The 24,022-nt window shown below is 37.8% G+C and overlaps 1 protein-coding gene across 3 annotated transcripts in view; it reads right to left on the minus strand.

Annotated features, from left to right (window-relative positions):
- The window catches only part of tnksa (tankyrase, TRF1-interacting ankyrin-related ADP-ribose polymerase a), a 91,230-nt gene that overhangs the window by 8,577 nt on the left and 58,631 nt on the right, over window positions 1–24,022 (minus strand). For all 3 annotated transcript variants that reach the window (XM_052588963.1, XM_052588964.1, XM_052588965.1), the window contains 12 exons: window positions 22,816–23,002; window positions 21,485–21,606; window positions 21,125–21,216; window positions 20,928–21,006; window positions 15,997–16,168; window positions 15,817–15,896; window positions 14,447–14,592; window positions 14,148–14,313; window positions 11,964–12,183; window positions 3,304–3,413; window positions 1,555–1,743; window positions 739–976 (listed from right to left, as the gene is read on the minus strand). In XM_052588963.1, coding sequence (XP_052444923.1) covers window positions 739–976; window positions 1,555–1,743; window positions 3,304–3,413; window positions 11,964–12,183; window positions 14,148–14,313; window positions 14,447–14,592; window positions 15,817–15,896; window positions 15,997–16,168; window positions 20,928–21,006; window positions 21,125–21,216; window positions 21,485–21,606; window positions 22,816–23,002 — 1,801 coding nt within the window. The remainder of the gene's footprint in view (window positions 1–738; window positions 977–1,554; window positions 1,744–3,303; window positions 3,414–11,963; window positions 12,184–14,147; window positions 14,314–14,446; window positions 14,593–15,816; window positions 15,897–15,996; window positions 16,169–20,927; window positions 21,007–21,124; window positions 21,217–21,484; window positions 21,607–22,815; window positions 23,003–24,022) is intronic.

Here is a 24,022-nt window from a genome sequence, read left to right on the forward strand (position 1 = left end):
TTTTTGTGATTAATGGGATAAAAGATTTTTCCATCATTTTATAAAACAACGTGCTATTTCATGTCATGCACTCTCCCTTCCTCCAAAACCATGTGCAAACTGAAGATTATAAATACAAATAGAAAAGACTATAAAACAGTACATAAACTCTGAGTTTATACTCTGTGTGCTATAAATTGTATAAAGCTTTTCACACACACACACACACACACACACACGTTTGTTTTTGTGAAAAGTGGGGACATCCCATAGGTGTAATGGTTTTTATACTGTACAAACTGTATATTCTCAAATTTCAAATTTAAAATGCACAGTGTAACAATGAACTTATAAGTGTTATAATGTATTAACTGTTATTATAATTATAGATAAGATTGTACAATGCTATTAGGAGCATTACAAGGCATAATTAATGCATTAAAACTACTTTTATAATGCATTATACATAAAGGTTATAAGTAAACTGTTACTGACATATTTTCATAAGTTCTAACTACTAACAAGTTCTGCCCAAGTATTGTTACTATAATTTCTGTTTCTTATAAATGTAAGAGACTGACATAATTTGTTATAATCCCATTACAGTTACTGTTCTTAAAAATGTTGTCAGCATTCCAACATTTCTCAAAAACATTCTAAACAAATTATTTATATTCAATTTATATTCAGATCAAAATTTGAAAAAGGTGTTGCAGCCCTAAAAAAAAAATATGAAGACACATCACATGACCTACTCACTTTCTCCCTCCTTCCTCTCTGATGCAGTCGCCCCATCAGCAGGGCCTGAGGCTCCAGGTACGGCCAGCTCTGTCAGCGGCCCGGCCAGGTTGTCTATGCTGCTGGCAGCGGACAGACAGGAAGGGGTAGATGTTGGAGAGATGACAGAGGCACTGACCACTGTAGCCTGGGGCTTGAAACAACTAGGCAACGCTTCAGGGGGCATGGCATCAATCAGCAGCGCCCGGATATCATCAGCCTGGAAATCAATAGAAAAAAAGGAAGTAAACGTAAAGGAAAAACGATCAATAGTAGTGTAAGAACTCTCTGTCTGATCAGTTTTAAATACAACTAGACTAATGTAATACTCATGTTAGAGTTCCACGCCACATGGGCGAGAGGATAAATTAGAAAGTAGTTGTACACAGCATTAGTTTGTCTTCTTGGTCTAGAATTGGACAATAAAAGCGGAGAACAGCTGTGTCATTAGCACCTGGCATGAACACAGCCACTGGAGCCCAATTACTAAAGGTTACGGCAGATTTACTATTTGCTTCGCACAAGCCTGAACCCAGGGGACGTGGGTTTAAACACCTCAGCTTATGTGTTTAGAAGATAAATCTCCCAATTTCTCAGGGTAGTCTATGCCACCTGAACCATATGAGGTCTTACAGCAAGAACAAATGGTCTTGTAGAGCATGAAACTTTTATAGAAGTTGGGTTTAAAATGCAGAATGTCTATTCAAGTCTGTAGCTCTGTTAAATGATTGACAGTATACGAATGTGGGCTTGAATGTATGTTAATGTGAATCCAAGCAAGAGGTGTGTTTTTATTACAGTCGCCAAGTCCAGCGGCGTCTGGCCCTCCTGGTTCTTCATGGTGGGGTCGGCTCCGTGGGCCAGCAGCAGAGCGCAGAGCTGTGTGCGGCCCTTCTGCGCAGCCTCATGGAGGGGTGTGAAGGCCCATTTATCAGTGGCATTTACACAGGTGTTATACTTGATCAGCAGGGCCGCGATGTCCACATGCTGGAAGGGAAGACAGAGGCTCATTACTGACAAAATTATTCTACAACCTACAATCTTTAAAACCTGGATGTTATTTAAAAAGAAGCATAGCTCTTTCTGGAGCAGATCTGCTTGGTGTAAAAGATTCAGACTTCAGTTGCTAATTGTTATCTTTAGTGCTCCATACAATTTGTTTAAAGCCATATGATAGCTTTGTTTGGACATGTGAACAAAAAAACAAAACGCAAGTTGTTATTCACCAAAAATATTAACATTTGCCTTCGCTCTATTTGGCAAGTGAATAAGAATTAGTAGCAATGTTCCAGCAGTGTCCAATTTTAGCACTTTTTTTAGTTACTTGCCAAAGCAAGTAATTTTTTTTAATCTAATATCCTTTTTATTATGTCTATTAACAAAAATGTTTTTTAATAGTTTTGGTTAACAATAATAACTAAGCATGACACCATGAGCATGCATAAATAATGGCAATATGTTAATTTTAAGGTAGACTACCTCTTTAAAAGGCATTTTAGAACAATTCTCATTAGCAATAGAAAGCGCAGGGCCAACTCTTGAGTTGTGGTGCAGTGTGTGTGCGGCTGAGATGTCCTGAGCCGCCCTTCCATCAGCAGCAGTGACTGTATGGAACTGCGATCAGCTGGCTGTGTTTGCCGAGTGCTGACAGCCTCTACACAAACAGGCCGCATATAAACAGAGGGAGGTGCACTCAAGGTCAGCCAGGATCGGCCGGCCGCCAGCTCTCCTCTAGCCAATCAGCAAAGCTTGGGCAACCTGCCACTACGGCCACAGCCAATCAGAATCTCACAGCTCTTGTCACAGAGGTCCTGTTTCTTGGACGGCGACAGAGAGTGTATGCAAGTATGTCGAGGGCTGGAGTCTGGCTAGTTCAGATCCAACATGTTTATGTAATAGCAATCTGCTCCTATCCATCTGCATGGTCTAATCACATCCCTGTAGACCTCCAGAGGGCAGACCCTGATAAATACCTCCAGCTACCCTCACCTGAAATGGGTTTCCCTGAATTTGCCTGATTTGATTTCCAGAAAGAGTCAAATCCTGTATTAGAAGTGTTCTATGTCACGTGGATTAAAGCTAATCTGGGTTGCAGTTCGCAAACGGCATCATCTCGGCATCTGGCTTTTCCGCGAGTGGAAATGCAAGTGAAACCACCTGAAAGAATCATGAGCCGCAGTGACACATTAAAAGTGCATAAGCCAAGGTTCTGTTGGCAGAACAAATACAGATGTCCAAATACTTTTTGCATACAGTCACACACTGATTTTGTCACACACAGGAAGTGAAAACAAAGTGCTGTATCAAAGCACAGAGGGGTTCAGGTGAAGGTTTACACTTGTTCGAAGAAGAGAAAAGCCCTGCGTTTCATTTTCAGAAGCAAATACATGGATTATTCACAGTCTACATCTGTTTGTGTGTGTCTTGAGGTTTCCTGCCAGACCTGACATGACACCGGAGGCATGACATGCGTCGGCTTAACAGATGTCTGCATGTAGTCCCAGTTTCAATGAAATATTCCTCCTTTTAATCAGCAATTGCACTCACCCCGTATGAGGCCGCGTTGTGGAGAGGAATAAGGCCACCTTTGTCCTGCGCATTGACGTCCGCCCCATGCTCCAGTAAATACTCTGCTACCTCCAGATTGTTATAGCCAGCTGTGGAAAAAAAAGAATGCAGAGAAATGTAAATCCATCTGCCCACAAACCATCTGGTATCAAACACAAGCACCAATCCCTATCACATGTACAGTTCAGAGTGCTTTCGAAACTTTGAAAACTGAAAGAAAAAAAAAAAACTAGCATTTTTCCGCTGTGGTGCACCACCACTGAAGCTACTGTATGATAATAAAGTAACTGCATTGAGGAGATGCTTTAATAATAGCCATAAATTATAAAGTGGATCAGGAGTGCGCAATTGAGAATTATTGCAAACTGGAGCACCGTGAAATTAAATTACATGAGGGTGAGGATCACATTTACATCTAAATGATTATGAATCTACACGGAACTCAACCCAAACCCCAAATCATCTTTTTTTCAGGCAGATTTACTGAATAGAAAGTGTTTGTGCAATTTTGAAGTATCTATCTATCTAATGTATGTGTTATTAAACCATAAACATTACTTAATCCAAATTTTAGTAAATACTAATAGTATGCAAGTATTAAAATCACTGCATCCAAAAAACGAAATAAAAATAAACAATTAAAAATATATAAAGAGCACAAAAACTAAAAAGACAAGCACAAAAAAAGACAAAAAAATGTAAATGAAAACAGAAAATACAATAGCAAAAGCTAATTCAAAATATTAGTAAATACTACAATAGTGTATAACTATTACTAAAATAACACCGTTACAGCTGTCCATGATCGCATTCATAATTTTCCCCATGAATTTATTAATAGTTCCCAAAATCAGATTGCTCATCTTGGATACATTACAGCTTCTACGTAGCTATCACCATCTCAGTGAAATTTAATCTATTTCCCTTTTCAAAACGTAATTAAACTCAATTAATTAAATGTTCTTTAGCCAATGTTACTGAAATCTTACTCCTCGTTACTCCTTGTAATTGCAATTATATTTATTGCTCGGTGTGAAGTGGAAGCTAAGCACAGATATATATTTTTTTTTTTTTGGCCGAGCTAAAACATACTCAATCTGGTAGACAACCTTTGGCACTAAACAAGCTGTCGCTGACCTTTACCCAAAAAGACCAGTAGACTATTTTCAGCTTTAACGGTCTTCTTTGGTTCCTTTAACTCTGTTTCTCACTCCAGACATACATGACTGCCTACAGGACTGTCATTAATTAGAGCCCTCATCATTAAAGGCTGGAGCCCTCTAATAATGAGCAAACCCGGCATTGAGAACCGCACTAATGAGAAAACGCTCTCACATGTACACACTCCACCGCGTGTGCCGCGCTCATCAAACGCTTCCTGCAGGTTCTTCTCCATAAACGACAAGCAGTTTTAGCAGTTTCTCACTTCCTTCCCACGAATATGTCATGTATCTGGTTGCACGCACTGCTCGGTTTTCCTCTTGTTTTTAATAAATCAGATTTACTCTCATTAACACCATGATAAGCATTAAGATTATAATGAATAAAATGAAATTAAAAACGAATAATAGTATGGATACGGTGTCACGGGTCGCAAAGTGTCAGCAACTGTTTTCCAAACATGAGAAAAAGTATAGACTGCATTAGCAAGATGGGCTCATTGCAGCATTTTAAAGAAAATTTCTGCACATATTTGATTTTATGGATGAATGAAAAGCCATTTTTTTTATATAGTATAGTAATACTACGTAAAAAACAAAGTTATTTTTAATTTACCCACAAGTGTTACTTCATAAGCCGTGTTGCGAAGGTTACTTTGGAAATTTAACAGGTTACATGTTAAAAGTTACCCTATTTAAACCATTTCAGTTACTTTATTAAAGTAATGTAACTTATTACATTTAATTACTTTTCTAAATTTGATAAAGCAGCCAGGGTTAACCTTACACTGATAACTGTCAAGACTTTCGAAATCCTTCTTCACTTGAATTAAGATCATGATCATTTAATTTCAAAGCACAGCCACCACAAACTCAGACTTTAGTACCTTTTGCTTCGAGAATGTTCTGCATTTAAATACAGATTAAAAATCGAAATATATAGTTTAATAGCTTTGATACTATTTTTTAATTCAAATCTTTGGATAGCTATGACAGGAAACACTGGCATTTAACAATGCTTTGGAAAAAATAGTTAATCTTAAAAAATAAAGCATTTACATAAACCCAAATAGAAAATGTCCTTGTGTAATAAAAATTCATGAAACACTGATGTCTCATATTTTAAAGCAGCCAATGCAATTTGGGAAAGAAATCCATCAAATCTGTAAATGGGAAATATTCAGATGAAAACCCCTTTGTAATCGTTCCCATTTTCATAAATAACCAATTTAAAGGGTAACTAAACCCCTGGTCAGAGCCTGACTCCACCCACTGAAAATATTTGAAAAATGCTGAAAAGTGGGCAGAGCACAGCTGAAATAGAGGGGACGAACCTAGGGTGGGGCTGAGCGAGTGCGGCGTGAACCTGAGACCCGCAGTGACAGATTGATTGACAGCTGCTGTCAGAGAAGCTAAAATAGAGAGTGACTGTAATGACGCAAGTAGCTTTGCAACAGAGCGATCATTTGAAGTAGAGGACTTTTCTCCCCCACTTTCACCTGAAGTGGAGGATGACGAGGTGTCTGTTCATATCAATTCGAGCCGCTGGCTCAAACTGCGGTCTTAACTCCCGCACCACGTCGCTTTTCATCGCGAGCTGTGTGGAGAAGCCCATTTCCACCTCCATTGCGTTGAAGAAGCAATCCCGCGTAAAATGCAGTTTACACACTGCATCTGGGAACTTGCGGTCTTCCAGACCAAGTGCATGCAACCACTGGCGCCTAATTTTAAAGTCTGCTGGTAAACTATGCAGTCCAGCAGAGCTGTTGCAAGTAGCGACACACCTCCGTACCATCCTGACCACTGTACTAAATACAGATAAATCTAAGCTAACTTGATCTAAATAACTATATAATTGCTATGCTAAATAGATGCTATAATAGTCTATCCTGGTCGTTGTCAGTACTCACAATTCCAACTCCTGACTCACTACAGTGATTTTGACGGAACAAGATGGTTTTATACTGCCAAGGGCGTGGTAGCTCGTACCAAGGGGCGTGGTGAGCTGGAAACTGCTTAAGTCACCTGCCACCACTTACGTCACTAGCCACAGCAACATCCAATAGAAAAAAATCAACTGCAGTAGCCACCATTCAACCTGAAGAGGGCAGCACTCAGGCGTTTTTACAACATATTTTGTAGAATTAAAACACTTTATACTCAAATGTCAAAAAAGTTACTCAAATCACTGAACAGCACTAATAAAACCCCATTCTTACAGATTGTTAACTAAAAAAAGTTGGTTTAGGGTTTAGTTACTCTTTAATTACAAATTTTTCTCTGTACTTTTTGACAATAAATTCATAATTCCATTCCATGCAGCTAGTTACTCCCCAAAACTTTTCATAACAGATTATTTACAAATAAAAGAAAATGAAAACAAATTTAATTGGTGAGTAGACATTTTATCTCAGTCCCCCTAAGCAGCCTTAAAAATGATGTTTCAGTCATTAAAAAAATGCACAGAAAAGCATCAGGATTGTAATGCCTGAGATCCTGCAATATCAGTCAGAACGAATGAATTCATCTTACGATTCTCCCTGCAGGCAAACGGCAGACGAGTGACGTGTTCACTAGGCAGGGGTCACAACCACCACGTTAGTCACAGCCCATTGCTCTCCGGTGGAAATAGAGAATGTGTGCAAGCTGGAGTAAAATCCTGAGTCTATATTTCTGCCTGATGGTTAGGGCCGTCACCCACCTGCTGCTGACCTGGCCTAGCAAGATAAGTGCACTGACCAGAGTGCTCACTCCATCTGTTCAGTGACATTTGCTCAGAACTATTTAACACCCTCAGGCTTCTGGCTAATTCCTTTTAGCATGTAGTCATGGTTATAAAGTTAATTATCATTGTTGCTAATAATGTATTAGAAATGAATTGCCATGCATGTTAAAAAAAACCAACAAACATGAAATTACGTGTTACTCTTCTGTGTTTGTATGTGTGTAAATTTATTTAAAATATTCATATCTTCTCAAACATTCCAGCTGCAATTGTATAATGTTTATTAAAGGGGGGGGGGGGGGGGATGAAATGCTCGTTTTCACTCAATATCCTGTTAATCTTGAGTACCTATAGAGTAGTACTGCATCCTTCATAACTCCAAAAAGTCTTTAGTTTTATTATATTCATAAGAGAAAGATAGTCTGTACCGATTTTTCCTTGAAAAACACGAGTGGCTGGAGGCGTGACGTGTGGGCGGAGCTAAAGAATCACGAGCGCCAGTAGGTTTTTGCGTTGAGAGCGTTTGGGAGCTGTGACATTACCGTGAGGAGAAAAACTATCCAAAACAAACCATGGCTAACAGTCAGATTCAGCCGTATATTTATGATCCAGAATCAGATCCAGAGGCTGAAATTTAACAAGAGCAGCAGCAGCGACGACGTCTCTATGTGGTATGTACTGAAACTGTATACATTTGCTTAGCGGTTTTGGAAAATGACTAAGTTCCAATTTGTCGTCTTTTTTTTTTTTTTTTTTTTAAGCTGTACATGTGGAAAGTGCAGTTTGAGGACAACATCGAATGTTGTTTACTTGATGTGTTTACACGCCGATAGCTAAGTTAACAACACAGAGATATTTGAAGCAGTTTTACTCACCGCATGCGGTTCCAACACACGATCGTGACCCTTTTTCGTTGGGACTGCATTATCCTTAAGAAATAAACGATGTGCAAATCTGGCGTCAAACTGGGCCTTGTTTGTAAAACAAGCATCTTCGAAATGCAGGGAACAAACAAAAACACTTGCACAACTCCGTTGATGCTCTGTAAAAATAAACTCCATCCACTGGTCCCTTAATGCTGTTTTTTTTAGGTAATCTGTGCAGGGTTGTCTTGCCCTGGCAACCAAAAACACACTCCTTTTGTGACATTTCGCGACGCTCTCGCTCTGATCAGTGAATGCCTGTTGTGCTCTCAGCGCTGTGCTATACGGGAGCGTGCGCTCTTCCGGGAGAAGTGCCCTTAGGACCCATATAAGGAAATTCAGCTCCATCTAACGTCACAGAGAGCCATACTCGAAAGTAACTTTCCGAAACTTGTGACAAACCGGAAGGAGTATTTTGGAACAGAAACTTAATTTTTGAAACTTTGTCCATGTTTAGCATGGGAATCCAACTCTAACAGTGTAAAAAACTCAGTATGCATGAAATAGCATTTCACCCCCACATTAAAGAGTGACAACAACTGTTATCATCATCATCATGTTAGTTATAAACTAAATTATTATTATTATTATTATTAATATATTTGAATTAAATTGCTAAATACTTGCAAATAAAATTAAATACAGATGCAATTGTATATTATTTATAATAGTAATGTGATTCAATCATTACAGCTGCAAGTTCATGTTTATTGTAAAATAACAACAATGACTATAATATATTTTTTTATATTAAATAAAATTCTTACTTCTGAATAAGAATTCTATTGCTAATGTCTTCTGTAGAGCTTTTTACTTGTTTCATAATTAACTTTGCACTGCTGAACCAAATCTGAACAAACACTAAACTTACTTGAGCTGAATAATGCCACTGTTGTCTTATCAGAGCTGCTTTAAAGCAATTTGAATTTATATTGTATTATATTTGAAAATAGAGGTCGACCGATATATTGCTCGGCCGATATATCGGGCCGATATTTGTAATTTTTTTATATATCGGCATCGGCCGATATCCGTGTTTTGTAGCGCCGATTTAAAGTCAGGCACGTCGTCGGGCAGCCCCGTGTTATTGGTGCGGTGGAAAGTGCTGCTGCTGCCACTGCATGTGAAGCACCCCAAGACAAAACTTTTGGAAGATTCAACAACTGCCCTGGGAGATAAAGGTAGTCAGATAATTTCACTCTGTAAATGGGGTGGAGAAGTTGTCAGCTCTTACAAACACTGCAGCGTGATTGAGGGCTCCGTTACTCTGCCCTGCTCACAGACAGCAACGCGCTCGGAGAGACAACTGTCCTGGAGCTGCCCCAGAACGGTGAATGACATTTGTTCTGAAGCATGTTTGATGCAGACAATAACCATTTTTCCATCCAATTCATTTGTATTTAGGGATGCCAATATTCGATAATTTCCATGATCGATCTTCGTTTAAATTAACGATCAATTAATGCTGCAAAATGCGTCTGCAGTGGTATTATTATTATTATGTGCAAAAGCCACTTGGAAAAAAAGCTTTCTCACACGAATTAAAGGGGTTTTAGTCTGAATAAAATGCTAGTAGCAGGACTGTAAAATAAATAGATGTGATATGATCATTTGATAAAATGAAGAGAGCGTGCCATACGTTGGAGATCATTATCTTTGTTGACTGTTTCTCTTCAAGGAGACTGCTGAATGCGCTTCTTTAAATGGTTTCGTTGTGCTCGTTGCTGTATTTTAAAACGCAACTGCAATGTTTTCAAATGACACTATAGTAGTGGTGCAACGGATCATCATTGATCCGTGATCCTTTCAGATCAATATCTTCGGTTCGGCACAAACGTGACCCGCGGATTGATTTATGAAAAAAAAAAATAAAAGTTGCGCATGTTCAGTCCACACTCAGCGGTCATGGCGATCAGAGGAATGGAGGAGCTTGAACGCCCCACGCATTTTGGCTTCCCTGTCAGATATAATGATGAAAGAAAGAGGTTAGAGTGAAAAGATTGTGCCAGATCTTTATGAACAGGAGAAGAAAAAAAGTTGTGGATGAACTATCCCGAGCATCCTCTGTTGCGCTCACGACAGGCGGTGGAAGTCCAGGGGGAGGGAGAGCTCTGTGACGATAACTGCTCACTTCATCACAGCAGACTGGAAGATGAGAAGTCCGGCTATTATGTTAGAAAGAAGATATTATGCCATGTGCACTTTAAGTCGATTTCATATATTTTAATTTAATAATTTAATGTTAATAAAAAAAAGACAAAACGTATGTTTATTTGTCTTGGCCTTTTTTTTTTGTTGTTGTTTTTTTTGTTTTGCTGATCTGAAAAATGATCCGATCCATACGAGGACGAGCGAGCGCGGGTTTGCCTAGATGTATTTGGTGGTTATTGCTCAGGTCTTGTTCTGCGCATATCTAAATGTTTCCACATTCGCAATGTATCTGAATGTTAAACTATAATATTTTTTATTATTTTTTAAATGTAAACTAGACGGAAAATATCAAAAACGTCCTTGGCATAACAACAGAGAGGACCTGTATACTACGGTCTATTTAAACTGACCAGTGTAACCTTTTATATGTTTGGTTGACTGTACTTTATTTTAATAATGAACAGACTGCAATGTAATTTTTAAATTAGAATGCACTTTAGATGTCCTGTGCCATTTATACCAAACACAAATGTTGCTGGTTGCTAGTGTGTTTGCAGCACTACTATTATTTATTTTATTTATTTATTTTTTATATTTTTCAATTTATTTTTTTTATTTATTTTTATTTCTAAAATTGTATTTATTTAAATGTATATTTGTGTTTACATTTATGTTCCAACAAACTTGAAAAATTCTACTTGATAAATGCTCGAAAACTTATGTAAATGATTGACATATATATAATTTAACACTTGGTCAGTTTATTAATTTGTTTGGTTAGCTTTGGATAAATTCTTTATTTAAATACCGTGCAGTGCACAAAATTAAGATTTGAGAGATGGTTCAAATCAGTGCTCAATAAATGATGATAGGTTTAGAAATGTTGTGCATCCACTTATTATTAGTGCGACATTTTAGCATGCAAATGAAGGAGAAAACTTCAAGATATCGGCCCTAAAAATCGGCAGCACATATCGGCCATCGGCTGACCCTGACCTCTAAACATCGGCATCGGCTATAGAAAAACCCATATCGGTCGATCTCTATTTGAAAACCTTTGCATCAATGATTCGGTTAGTTCCCATTTTATTATTGTGAAGCTGCTTTGAAATAATCTGTATTGTTTAAAGAGTTATATTAAATGTTTTTTTTGTTTGTTTTTTTTTATAGCTACAATATACGTGTATGTGAACGAGTCTGGAAAAAGTTTATATTCTGAAACATATTTTCACAACTACAAGAACACCCATGAATAAGATGGGGAAGGCTCACATAAAGAGATTATTTTGAATAAGACTTTATCGGGGACATGAGCCATACGGAGAATATTGTTGTTCATGTAAATGTCGGTGACGGTACGAACCGTGTGGAAGTCTTAGACAGATTTAATATTTGGCAAGGAAGCCTTTGAATCCCTGCCTGGAAGCCAGGCTTACACAGCGCTCAGAAAAGGATGAGAGCCAAGATTTAATTCAACATGTCCCCCTTTTCTTTCCTTCTGGGTTTCCTTGCCTTGCCTCTGGGGTGGGATGATATCTCACACACTGCTTCAATGCTTTTGTAGAAACGCAATTCTCTGGATGCCGGTACAGCTTGATTTTTCCATTTGAAAGAGAGAAGAGCTCTCATTTCTATGTTGAAAGCGATGGCTCGGAAGGCTGCAGAATGATTTTTCATTACCTGCCAGGTGCAGTGGAGTCGAGTTGCGTCCCTGTGTGTCTCTGCAGTTGATGTTCTCCAAGCTGCACAGTTTCTGGACCCGGGCCAGGCAGCCTTTTTTGGCGGCATCCAAAAGCGCTGCGTCCCCTCTCAACAAGTCCTGGATATCGGTGTCTCCCTCCTTCACCATGTCCAATGGAGTGTTTCCGTCCCGATTCTTCTTGGTGGGGTCTGCTCCATGCTGAAAGAGATAAGGACATTGAGCACAGATCCACAGAGGAGCCTGAAGCCTGACTTAGCACAGTTTGAGAACCTCATCTAAGATCTCTCCGAGGATTTCTACATGAAATGATCAGTGCTCAATCATTTTTTTTTGATTTCACTAAACAAACACATAAACATAGTATATTTGAATACAGGACGGACTGAGGGACAGATAGTTTGATATGTGGTATGAAAAAAAAAGATGTTTTGTAAATATTATACTGTAAAATGTATCTGTTTGTGTGTGTGTGTGTTTGTGTATATATATATATATATATATATATATATATATTAGTTTATGCATATTTATGTTCATATTTTGTAAACAAATATAAATAAACATTCACATCAATTTGATATTTTATTGCTTTAATGCTTTAGCTTTAATTAATAATCGAGTTAATCACATCCAAAAGTAAAGCTTTTGCTTACATATATGAGTGTACTGTTTATATTTATGTATATATTAATACATACACATGCATGTATAGATTTAAGAAAAAAAGTGTTTTTTTCTATATTAAAAATATTTATATAAATTATAAATTATATGAATATAGAGATATTTATGTAAATACGTGTCAATTTTAAAAAAAATATATACTGTATGTGTATGTATTCATTTTTTAAAAATAAAAAAAATTTAAATTTACACTTTATGTTGAACTATGTATTATTTTGTTGGTGCAACAGTTTATGTTGAACTCTTTATTGTTTTGGCCAAGGTTATTGAGAGTTGGTCTTAGTATGTTATGGCCTCTGAAGCAACAGAGAGATGTTTTCTAATAGTCAGTGTTTCCTATGTTCTGAATGTAATTGACAGTATTGTGTTTTACTTAAAAAACACTTTACAGAAGGTTCCAGCACCTATAAGCTTCCTGAATTTCTGAAATTTACTATTTCTAAATTGTTTCTAAATATGCTATTGCTACACTTCATGGCAAACATTGCACTGGTCTGCTAGACTTGGTTGAACAAAAATAAACAATATTTTGTTGCTTAAGCTTATGTATTCAGTCATTGTTCAATGGTATACTATAAATCCATGTGAAAAAAAAAATACTTCTCAATGTTCTCAGGTCAAATATTTATATGCGATTAAAATGTGATTAATTTCGATTAATTAATTACAAAGCCTCTAATTAATTAGATTAATTTTTCTAATCGAGTCCCGGCCCTAGTATTCATATATACATAATAAATATACAGAGCAGACACATATTATTAGAACATAAACTTGCATTTTGGATGTGATTAATCACAATTAAACTGCACTACTTATATATGTTTTAATGTCACAAAAGTATGGATAAAAAAAAAAAAAAAGATTTTAAGAATGTTTACTTCTAAGAAAACTCTTTTGATCAAATTGCATCTGTAGGCCACAAGTACTGAATTTAATAGTTATGGTCCATTAATATTTCAGTTCCCTGTACAGCTAATGAATTACTCCTAACAGAACTGATTTCGAATCACAATCAAATCAAATGCAAGTCTTTGTGAATACTTTTGACTCAGGAAAAACGTTGCGTTCAAAATCAGTTACAGTTTTAGATTCAGTGGATGAGAAAAACGACATTTCTTTTCTGCAGTTTCTACCACAGCCAACCTCAGCAGTTCCACTTCAGGAAACAAAGTGACATGTTTGTTTGAAGTCTAATGTGCATATTCTTTACAGCTCTGAAGCTGAACCTCTCTGTGACAGTAACCTGAGGTACGATGAAAGCCGACAGCATTAAAACCGACGTCTGCTCAACGCCAATAAACCTGAAGCCCCTGCAGTGGTTCACACTGCATTTCAAAACTTTACAGAGTGATATAAAAACCATTAACAACTCCAGGCTGTCAGACGTCTAGGAAGAGATAGCTCCTGAATTAACAAGTATGCTGAGTGACGCGAGTAGGTCAGTGTTGAGCCAGCAGGAGGGGTGATGAAAGTACCTTCAGAAGTAGTTTGCAGATCTCGTATTTGCCCTTGGCCGCCGCCTCATGCAGCGGAGTGAACTTCCACAGGTCGGCCACGTTGACGGACGCTCCGTGTCTGACCAGCAGCTCCGCCACTTCGTAATGGCCATAGGAACAGGCGTTATGCAGCGGCACCAAACCTCTGCCAACAGACAGGGAATTCCAGATAAACAGTGACAAGAAGATAAAAGCTGATCTCCTGGTGCTGCGAACTCATGAGCTGACTGTTAATGAGGTTCACTCCACAACTGAACAAGAACGGCAGGAAATCTCACCCTTTGTCTTTGGCGTGGACATCGGCGCCGTGGTGTAGGAGATACTCAACCACAGCCACGCGATTGTATCCGGCGGCAAAGTGGAGCGGAGTGGAGTGACGGCCCTCCAGGTCTCGACAGTTCACATTCTGAGGGGAGCAAAGTTGCTGTGCAAGAAAACAACGAGAAAACATTAAAGCGAATGCTTGATTTCATTTTGCAAATCCATCACTTTATTTTAGTGATGAGTGTTTAAATACATCCAAGAATTCATTTCATTTGATGTGCTTTTATAGGGTAGCAGGCCAGAATTATGGCAAGCGTCAGTGGAGATTCTGATTAATTGCCTGACAAAAGTCTAATTGGTGCTCTGATCTAATTACTTTACGCATAATGAGGCTTTCAGATAACGAGGATCTGATCGCATCAAAGGCATCCATCCATTCAGACATTTTTAGCATCGGTTTCTAAATCACTTCAGGCTTATATTACCAGTCAAAAAGTTTGAGGTGATTAAGCTTTTGATCTAAAGACTTGTGCTTAAATTATTCAAAGCACTTTTGTAGACTAACAGAAATTATATTTACATTAATCATCATTTATTACTGTAAAAAAAATATTCAAAATTTATAGTAATTGTGCAATATTAATAATATGCAGGCATTTTAAATCATTGCACGTATGTGATGTATGCCGCTTTTCACAATATTTCATGTTTTTTAAAGAAGTCTCTTATGCACGCCAAGACTGCAATTATTATGTACAGTAAAAAAAGTGATATTGTGAAATACTCTTACAATTTAAAATAACTGTTTCTAGTTTATGTGTGATTTTAAAATGTAATTTATTCCTGTGATAACAAAGCTGCAACAAATGTTAGTGTATAGGATAAAAAAAAAAAAGTTTTTGTGCACACTGGCTCAGCATTTCTCTTACACACACGCACGCGCACACACACACACACACACAAAAACGTGAGGTCTTCTTACATCTACCTTGTTCAAGGTCATGAGTACGGAACAGAACACATTTAAGAACTGCAAGCTGTGTCCTTGAAAAGTTACATTGTCTGGGATAAACAAACTAAACTCAAAGGGTATTTTTGTTCCAGACAAAAGCATATAAAAAAATTCAATATCCATGAGCGCAGATATATTTTAATCTCTGTGTAACCTGGAGCTGCTTTGTAGCACTACGCTAATGAAAACAGTTGTAAAGGTTATTACAGCTATCTCAAACGAGTTAAGGTTTCTTACAAAAAAAGAAAAATAGTGCCTCAAATTTCTCTTTCTTGAGAGAACAGTTTCATGTTATATCTTGGCTCCACCAGATCAAGACAGATTTTGTTTAACCCTTGGTTGACTATTGGACAACTACATGACTAGTCTCACCTTCACAGTGTCCAAGTCTCCTGCTTTTGCTGCTTCTAAGAGTCTATAATCCACGTCAGAATTCCTCACTGGAATGTTTTCTAACAGACACGAGCATAAATTAACATCAATTTCCAGAATTGTTAATGCATAATATCAAAGCCCAAATAAACATTCCCAAACCCCAGATTCAGTCTGTACCATTTAGGATCTGCTGTACAGCTTCATTGCCCATCTGTGCGGCTGTGAAGCCCTGCAGGGAGACGATGGTGGGGTCGGCTCCATAACTCAAGAGTAGCCTGCATGTCTGTAAGTGTCCCGCCAGAGCCGCCCGGTGCAACGCCGTCTGACCCAGCGTGTCAACAGCATTCATCTATAAACAAACACAAAAAAAAGGATGGAAAGGAAGTGAGCAGACTGAAATCTCCTCCTCCTCACTGATCAGCGAAGAGCACATCTGAACGCAGCCCACAGAGCAAGACTGAGCTGTAAGCAAACTTGGCCTCTTTTGAAATGAACACAAATATGAATTAATCAGACAAGCCCCTGGGAAACTTCCACGCTCCTTCAAAGACTATCAACACTGCACAGCAAAGAAAGAAAGGGACCTACTGCGTAAATGTGTGCGTGTGGTTCAGCGTTTGGCACGATTACAGTTCATTATTCTGTCTCAAACTTGTTACTTTTTCACAAAAAAATGCACATGGCGCAGTTCTCCACATCAAACACACAATGGCTTTGTTCACACTACAACCTCCAATTCTGATTTGTTTCAAAATAAATTTGTGACTGATATATAATGCATGAACATTAATTCTGAGAAAACCTGAAAAAGAAATCTCATCGGTGAAAGGATGCTTACATTAGAGTATGCTGAATGTTAAAAATGTTCTTTGCAAATAAGTTATGCTTGCAGGATTTCACATAGCCTTGCATTTTGTCTTGTCCAGCTTGGGGTTCACATTCTGGTTTTTGCTCATATTTTCTGCCAAATTGGCTCTTTTGCCCCAAAACAGCATTTTATTGCATTTTGGCATGGAAATGATCTATGATCTAAATGTTTCCGCATCTGTACTACATATACACATTTAGGATTACATGATTATGATTACATACAGAGTTGCAAATAATGAAAAAACTAAATCCATTATGACTGATTGACATACAATCTAAATTTAAATGTTATAATATATATACTACTGTTCAAATGTATGGTGTTAGAAAGCTTTTACTTTAATGCTTTTATTTTTTGGGGGCAAAGATGCAATAAATTGGTGAAACGTGACAGTGAAGAAAATAATAGTGTTACAAAAATATTTTTGTTTAAAATGTTTTATTATTATTATTATTATTCAAAGAATAGAGAAAACAATTATCAAGGTTTCCAAAAAATATTAAGCAGAACAAATGTTTTTAACATTTCAACATGGATAATAATAAGAAATGTTTCTTGATCAGCAAATCAGCATATTAGAATGATGGATCAAGGATCACTAAACCTATATTTTAAATTGCAATAATATTTTACTAATATTTTGGGAAATGCTTGGAAAGATTGTTACTTCAGAATTTAGTTCAGATGGTTTAAGACAAACTTGACCCCTGAACTTTGTTACTAAATTTTTCATCCATGTTTAACAAAATACAGGTAGATATTTCAGTGTCAAAACTTGTACAGTTGGGTGTAAATTCCCAGTTGATCTGCTGGTATATCTCATTTCTCACAAATAGAGTTCAGGGAGTTAAAGAGAACAAAACATTGGCATCTGTTATTATAACAAATGCTGGAGTACCCCAGGGATGTGTCACAGTTCTGTTATGCTTTATATTTTATAAACTTTATATACAGACGATTGTCAAGCTGACATGACAAATCAATATATTTTAATATCTCTGTTGAATGCTTCAGACAGTCCTATGCTACATCAACAGGGTGTGGCAAAATAGGTAGAATGGTGTTAGAATAATGAACTTGTTATTAATACGATTACAATTGAAGAAATCATATTTGGATACGGATTTGATTATCTGTTGTTATTCATAATGAAAAAAATCAGACAGGTTAAAATGTACAAGTGTTTGGGAGTGATGGTGGATCATATGCTGTCTTGGAAAGATCATATTAATACTCTCTGTAAAAGAGGTGAGGATGCTGTAAAGTGTAGTGTAATTTTAAATGTATAGTACATGTAATGTAGGATGTAACGTAATACTTATGTAAGTGTAAACTATAATGCTTGATATTTCTGTATTGTATAGATGTAATGTATATGTTGGTGTTGAATGTTGAAAAACATGGATACGGTCACATCAGAAGTAGTTCAGACTTGAGTGATAAAGTATTATCATCATCAATATTTCTGAAATTTACTGCTTTTTACTGTATTTTCAAGCATAAGAGACATTCTTTCGGAAACATTTACTGACCTCAAACTTTGGAACGGTAAGTGTACAAATCTGGTTAAATGTTAATTGTGTCCAGTCCAAATTGAGAAACTGCTAAACAGATTTTAGTCACACAGTCTACACCAGAAACAAATTTTCCTGTCAGCTTGAACAAAGCTACACATATCAGTCTAGATCTTCAGCTAATAAGCAGCTCCTAATGTCAGCTGATTTTCTCAGTAACTGTGTTTACTTTAGACAGCTTTATTCTTCACGCATCCTGCTCTTCTTACTTCTTACAATGCTTCTGCACCATCTGTTTACTGGTTGACACGTGGTCTGTAAACACACACTAGCTACAATAGCCTCTTGTCTTTGAACCTCAAGCCTGACTAATTATCCAGTCCATTAATGTCACTTAAGTCTGGCCGCTGAAGTTTGGCAGCGAGCTAGGTCGCAACACCAGTTAATGATCAAATGCGTTTCTGAGGGGTCGTACTGCAACAGATGGACGTTGGCTGGTGACTGAATGATGGAATTCGGGTTATGGTGGGTCACCCTCCATTTATTTATCATGCAGAAGAGCAGGGGTTGCGAGCACGAGGGAGGTCGGCTTCAAATCAAGCTGCTCCAGGCAGCATAAAAGAGTCACACGGCATCAATGAAGAGGACCTCTGGATAATACAACCTTGCGTGAAAGTAGGACAAGCAAGTTTGATGAACTGGGAGGCCCTTTAGATATACTCTCAGCTCAAACAAAGGCGGCAGACTGTGGATGAGATTATTTACAGGAGTATCGGCTCCCCTGGTCTCTCCGCTGAAGAATAGCTGATCAGCCCTGATGCTCTCAGCCAAGGCAGTAGCTGAATGCCTGATCAGTTAGTCGATGCTTATCTGATTTGGCTCTCTGGAAGAGCTCCATTGATTTGGAAGTCTTTTACCCCTCTCTGCTCTAGAGAGGTAATGACATGACTGATGTAGCTCGTAAACGTCCTCCAGTTTCTCTGACACAGTCCAGCTGTGAGATCGAGGTAGCAGACTGTTTACCTATTCATCCTAACCAGAAAATTTGACAATGTGTAAGATTTATCTTTTAAAAAGTATTACAGAAACAGAGCCGGCTCACCATAGAGAGCTTAAAACAAAGAGGACAAACACAAATTAATACAATAAAAAAAGTACAAATAACAGTTAAATACAAATACTGTAAAAACAATAATACTGTGAAATATTATCACAATTGAAGCCGAATTTTCTGCCATTACTCCAGTCTTTAGTGTCACATGATCCTTCAGAAACCATTCTAATATGCTGATTTGGTGCTCAAGAAATATTTCTTATCACAGTTGAAAAAAAAATATATATATATTTTTTTTTTTTTATGGAAACCATGACAATTTTCATGATTCCTTTATGACTAGACAGTTCAAAAGAACTGTATTTCTTTGTAAAATAACTCTTTTGTAATGTTCTATATATCTTTACTGTCACTTCTGATCAATTTAGAGCATCCTTACTGAAAACAAGCATTATCTTACTGACCCCAAACTTTTAAATGGTACAGAATATTTAGAAAACATTTCAATTCCTCAGCAGTCTGCTGTGAAACGAGGTCAGTTCAGAGTACATCAGAAAAACAAAAGAATCAAACGTATAAAATTATTCATAGAACCTTTTCATGTTTTCAAATGTATTTCATCTAGCAACTGTGCGGTCTTCAGTATCTCTTCTAAACCAACAGACATGTGCCAAGTCTGTGGAAAAAATGTAGAAGGCAACTTTTCTCTACTGTACACACACCGAAGTGCCATTTTATTAATTTTGGGAAAAAAATAAATCAGACAAATTCAGTTTTCATTCTTGTGCATATCCGACAAAAACAAATCTATTGCTCTTATGTTTTACATAATTTATTTGTGTTTTATGCAGTTCCATCTGCATTAGTGGAAGAATGCAAATGTTACAGAAAAAACTACAGAAACAAACTTCCTAAAATTCAAGTGATTCCAATATTTTTAAATCAATAAAACCAATAGTACAAAAAATGTTCTGAATCCGAATAACTTCATGATTCCACACTCTAGTGATCAGATTTCCAGTAAGAGACCAATCTGCTAAAGTATCTGAGTGATGAATGTTTGGCAGTTAATTGGGAAGATGTTAGCATATAAACACTTCCATACTGATGATGAGCTCTTCCATCTCAAAGCCAATTATCTTATCCACTAACAAACAGGCAAATGACTCTGACAAAAAACAAAAAAAGAAGGAAGTGCAGTGTTGGCAATGCCTAATTTTCTATTCTCTTCCTCTCATAGCAGGAACGTGATGACTCAACTGCACACAACGGTATTATGTGACAGAAATGCTGCTCCACTGAGAACAGGTGAGAACAGACAAAAAAAAAAGATGCTGTGGTTCTGTAGACAGGCCACATTCTACACTTGTAGTGTTTTATTCTTTCCCCAGTATACCACTTATAATGTCAGTCAATGGTGCTTGCATCATAATCATAATCTATTTTTAAATGGCCAATTACCTCCCTCTCTTTGACCTGAGCTGTTGTTGTATGGCAAGAAAAAAAAATGTCTTCCCAGAATACAGGTGTATTTTTCATACTCTATCCCTTTAAAGGTAGACTACACTGTGAGAGCTTGTGACAGATTGTGGAGAGCGAAGTGAGGTGTCAGGTGTGTATGTGTGTGTCGCAGCTCTGTAGGCACTCGTGAGCACAGGCAGGTATGTACCTTCGCCCCGTGTTTCTGCAGAACCTCCATGATGTCGTTGTGTGCCCGTTCTGCTGCCACATGGAGAGGCGTCATGAAGCTGCACAGGGAATAAAGAGAAGATAGCAGAAGATAATGAGAAACAAAGACCTTAGCATCAGTCTAAAGAGAATAAACGTTTGCCATTTGTTAAACACATGACAGGCACGATGACTCACTCTTTGTTCTTCTCATTGACATTGGCTCCTTTCCGTAGCAGCAGTTCAGTGACCTGTTTTCGTTTCGGGTGAGGTGAGGTGACAGCGCAGTGCTGAAACACAGGACAGAGGCCTTTTAAGTGTCACAGTTCTCTGCTAATTCTCTTTTTGGTACACCATTCACTATCACTGTATGGAACAGAGCAGAGGCATCCTGTCTAAATATCTCTTGTGGTTTAAGGAAGAAAAAATCTCATCATAAAGGTAAGGAATGATATGTAGGTGAGTAAATGATGATAGGAATTTTATTTTGAACTATCCCCTTTAACTATCCCACTATCCTCAGCTGGTGAGCTTTGAAGTGAATCAGCAGGGGCTCACCAGTGCCGTTTCGTGCGTCTGTGGGTGCTTGAAGTTGATGATCTCTAAAGCTAGGGTCTTCTTCACCTTGGTCATGTCTGCTTCCCGTGCCGCCTGAAGTAGAGAGTGGCCCTTAAACTCATCTGCGCCGGAGGAAAAAAGAATATTTTGAGAGGTGATGCAAGATGCTCTGACAGAAGCCTTTGGTAGACATAATTCATCAAGACAAAGCGTGAAAAAAGTCATTGAAGCTTCACAGCTACAATGCAATTTGGCTTTACGGCTGCAAAAATTTGAGTAAGGATATCTAATATGTATGACTGAATCGTCTGACCTGATCGAATGAATTTTGCGCATTCAATTTGTTATGCTTCTGCTCATAAGAACAGCAGAGAGAGAACATTATTCCATCTGCATGAGAGCTGTTTTACTGGATGAGGACGGCGGGGATTCGGCCAAAGGTAATCCCTTCTCGTGCTGATATTTAACAAAACATTACAATTCAATAAATCACATGATCTCCGCCATTAACTGCCAAGAGTTCATTTGTAAAAACACTGTTAAATGCAACCTTTAGAGAATCTAAAAATCAATATACATTTTCATACATCATAATGTTAAAATGCTTAACTTGAAGCATTTCAAACATAAAAATTATATTTAACTGGTGTATTACATTTTAGCACTCTTGGATAACAGCTTGAGCAATGAATAAGAATTGAGAACTGAGAGCTAAATATTGTATTTTATTAATTATACAGTATATTATCTATTTTGTAATTATATAAATATTATTATAATTGATGTATATTTCCATTTATCTCACATTTTTTACTTACCACACACTATCAAAAGTGAATATTACAACAAGAGCTCGCATTCTTAAATACTCGCAGCACAAGCTCAAACTAATTCTACATAAAGGAAAATCTTTACACAGCAAATTGTGTAAAGTTTCCGTCAAAACTACATCAACTCCACCCCACACTGGGAGAAGCCAGATGGAGAATTCACAGGCAAAATATATAATGATGTTGCCTGCCAACCCCATCAGCCGACTGGAGCTCAGCCTCCACTGCGCTTGAATAATGCAGAATGAGAATATTGTATGTTTAAGGTTGTCTTTCTCTAAACCTTGATGTGTCGGTCTCGTTGCCAGTGAGAATGTTGCAGGAACAATCAGAGCTAAGTCATGTCTAGCTCACTTGCACTTGGACGGTGAACAAGCAGGATGAGTTTTGTAAGCTTTGATTATTGAGCAATAATGAAAGATCCCATGTTGTCTTTAATTCACCCTTAAGCAATAAGGAACACGGCTGTTTTATAATGCAATTTATGCTATATAAACTCACATGTGAGCCTCTCCTTGAGTTCTGGGGTCGGGGCCATGTCCACCGCGCTCTTCCCATGGCAGTTGACCAGTGTGGGATCGGCTCCGTGACTCAGCAGCAGGGAACACACCTCCACGCGATTCTTGGAGGCAGCCTCGTGCAGAGGGGTGAACTGCCAGAGGTCCATGGCATTAACGCACGCCCCATGCTACAGAAAAACATTCAGGGTGAGATCACACGGAAAGGATGGTGCCAGCTCTGACGGCTCAGATTCATTTTCATATACATCGAGAACATTATGCGGTTCCGCTTGAGCAGTAAGAGCAGTTTTAGCATAGATTAAGAATTTCTATCTATTAAGGGAGTCTGCTATGCCCCAGAAGCTGAGTTAATAGCACTGAGGGAAAAGAATATCGAACACGTTTTTAGAAAATGGCAGTTTTCCAAAACGGAGACATCAACTTGCACTCAGAGGCAAAGGGTAAACAGAACAAAACTCTTTTTTCTTTACTCTTTAGATTTGCTATCTAGCATCAAATGCTAAATAAAATATTTAAAACATTAAAACATGATATTGTGTGACATGTTTGGTGAACAAGATTTTAGAGGATTTTCAGTCAAATTCAAGCTTTTCCTCAAAAGGATCTAATGGATGGTTTCAAAGGACTTGAAGCTTTACAGATCCTGGTCACCATCCACTTTCATTGTGGAAAACATTCTGCTAAATTTCTCCTTTTGTGTTTCATGACATGAGGGTGAATGAGAAAATCTCTTTTGGGTGAATGATCCTTTTAAAACAGAGAGAGATTCTTTTGAGCTGCAAGTAAGAGGAGTGAAACGAAAGCTCCTGAGGAACTCAGGAACATCAAGATAACGTCAGGTGTTCACAATGCATCAGTGTACGATAAGAGGATTCTTAATTGTCTTTCTGATCATTGCACAGCACATTTAATCGAATATAATGATTGAGGGGGCATAAGGAGATCCGGGAACTACTGATATTGTGATAAGCTCTCCTGAGGCTGAGAATTCTCTGTTCTGCTGTGTATCAAACTCCAAATATTGTTGTAGAGACAGATTGGCCACTCCACAGGGCTCTGTTGACACACTGAGCATGGGAGAACACACCATGAGCATAGTGTTCCATATTACAGCTTTGTAAATAAAGGAAGCTGGGCTTAAAGGCCATACTCTATGGAACTTTATATTGTGTTTGCACTGAAACAGA

Source organism: Carassius gibelio, chromosome B21 (genome assembly GCF_023724105.1).
Source record: "Carassius gibelio isolate Cgi1373 ecotype wild population from Czech Republic chromosome B21, carGib1.2-hapl.c, whole genome shotgun sequence".
NCBI lineage: Eukaryota > Metazoa > Chordata > Actinopteri > Cypriniformes > Cyprinidae > Carassius > Carassius gibelio.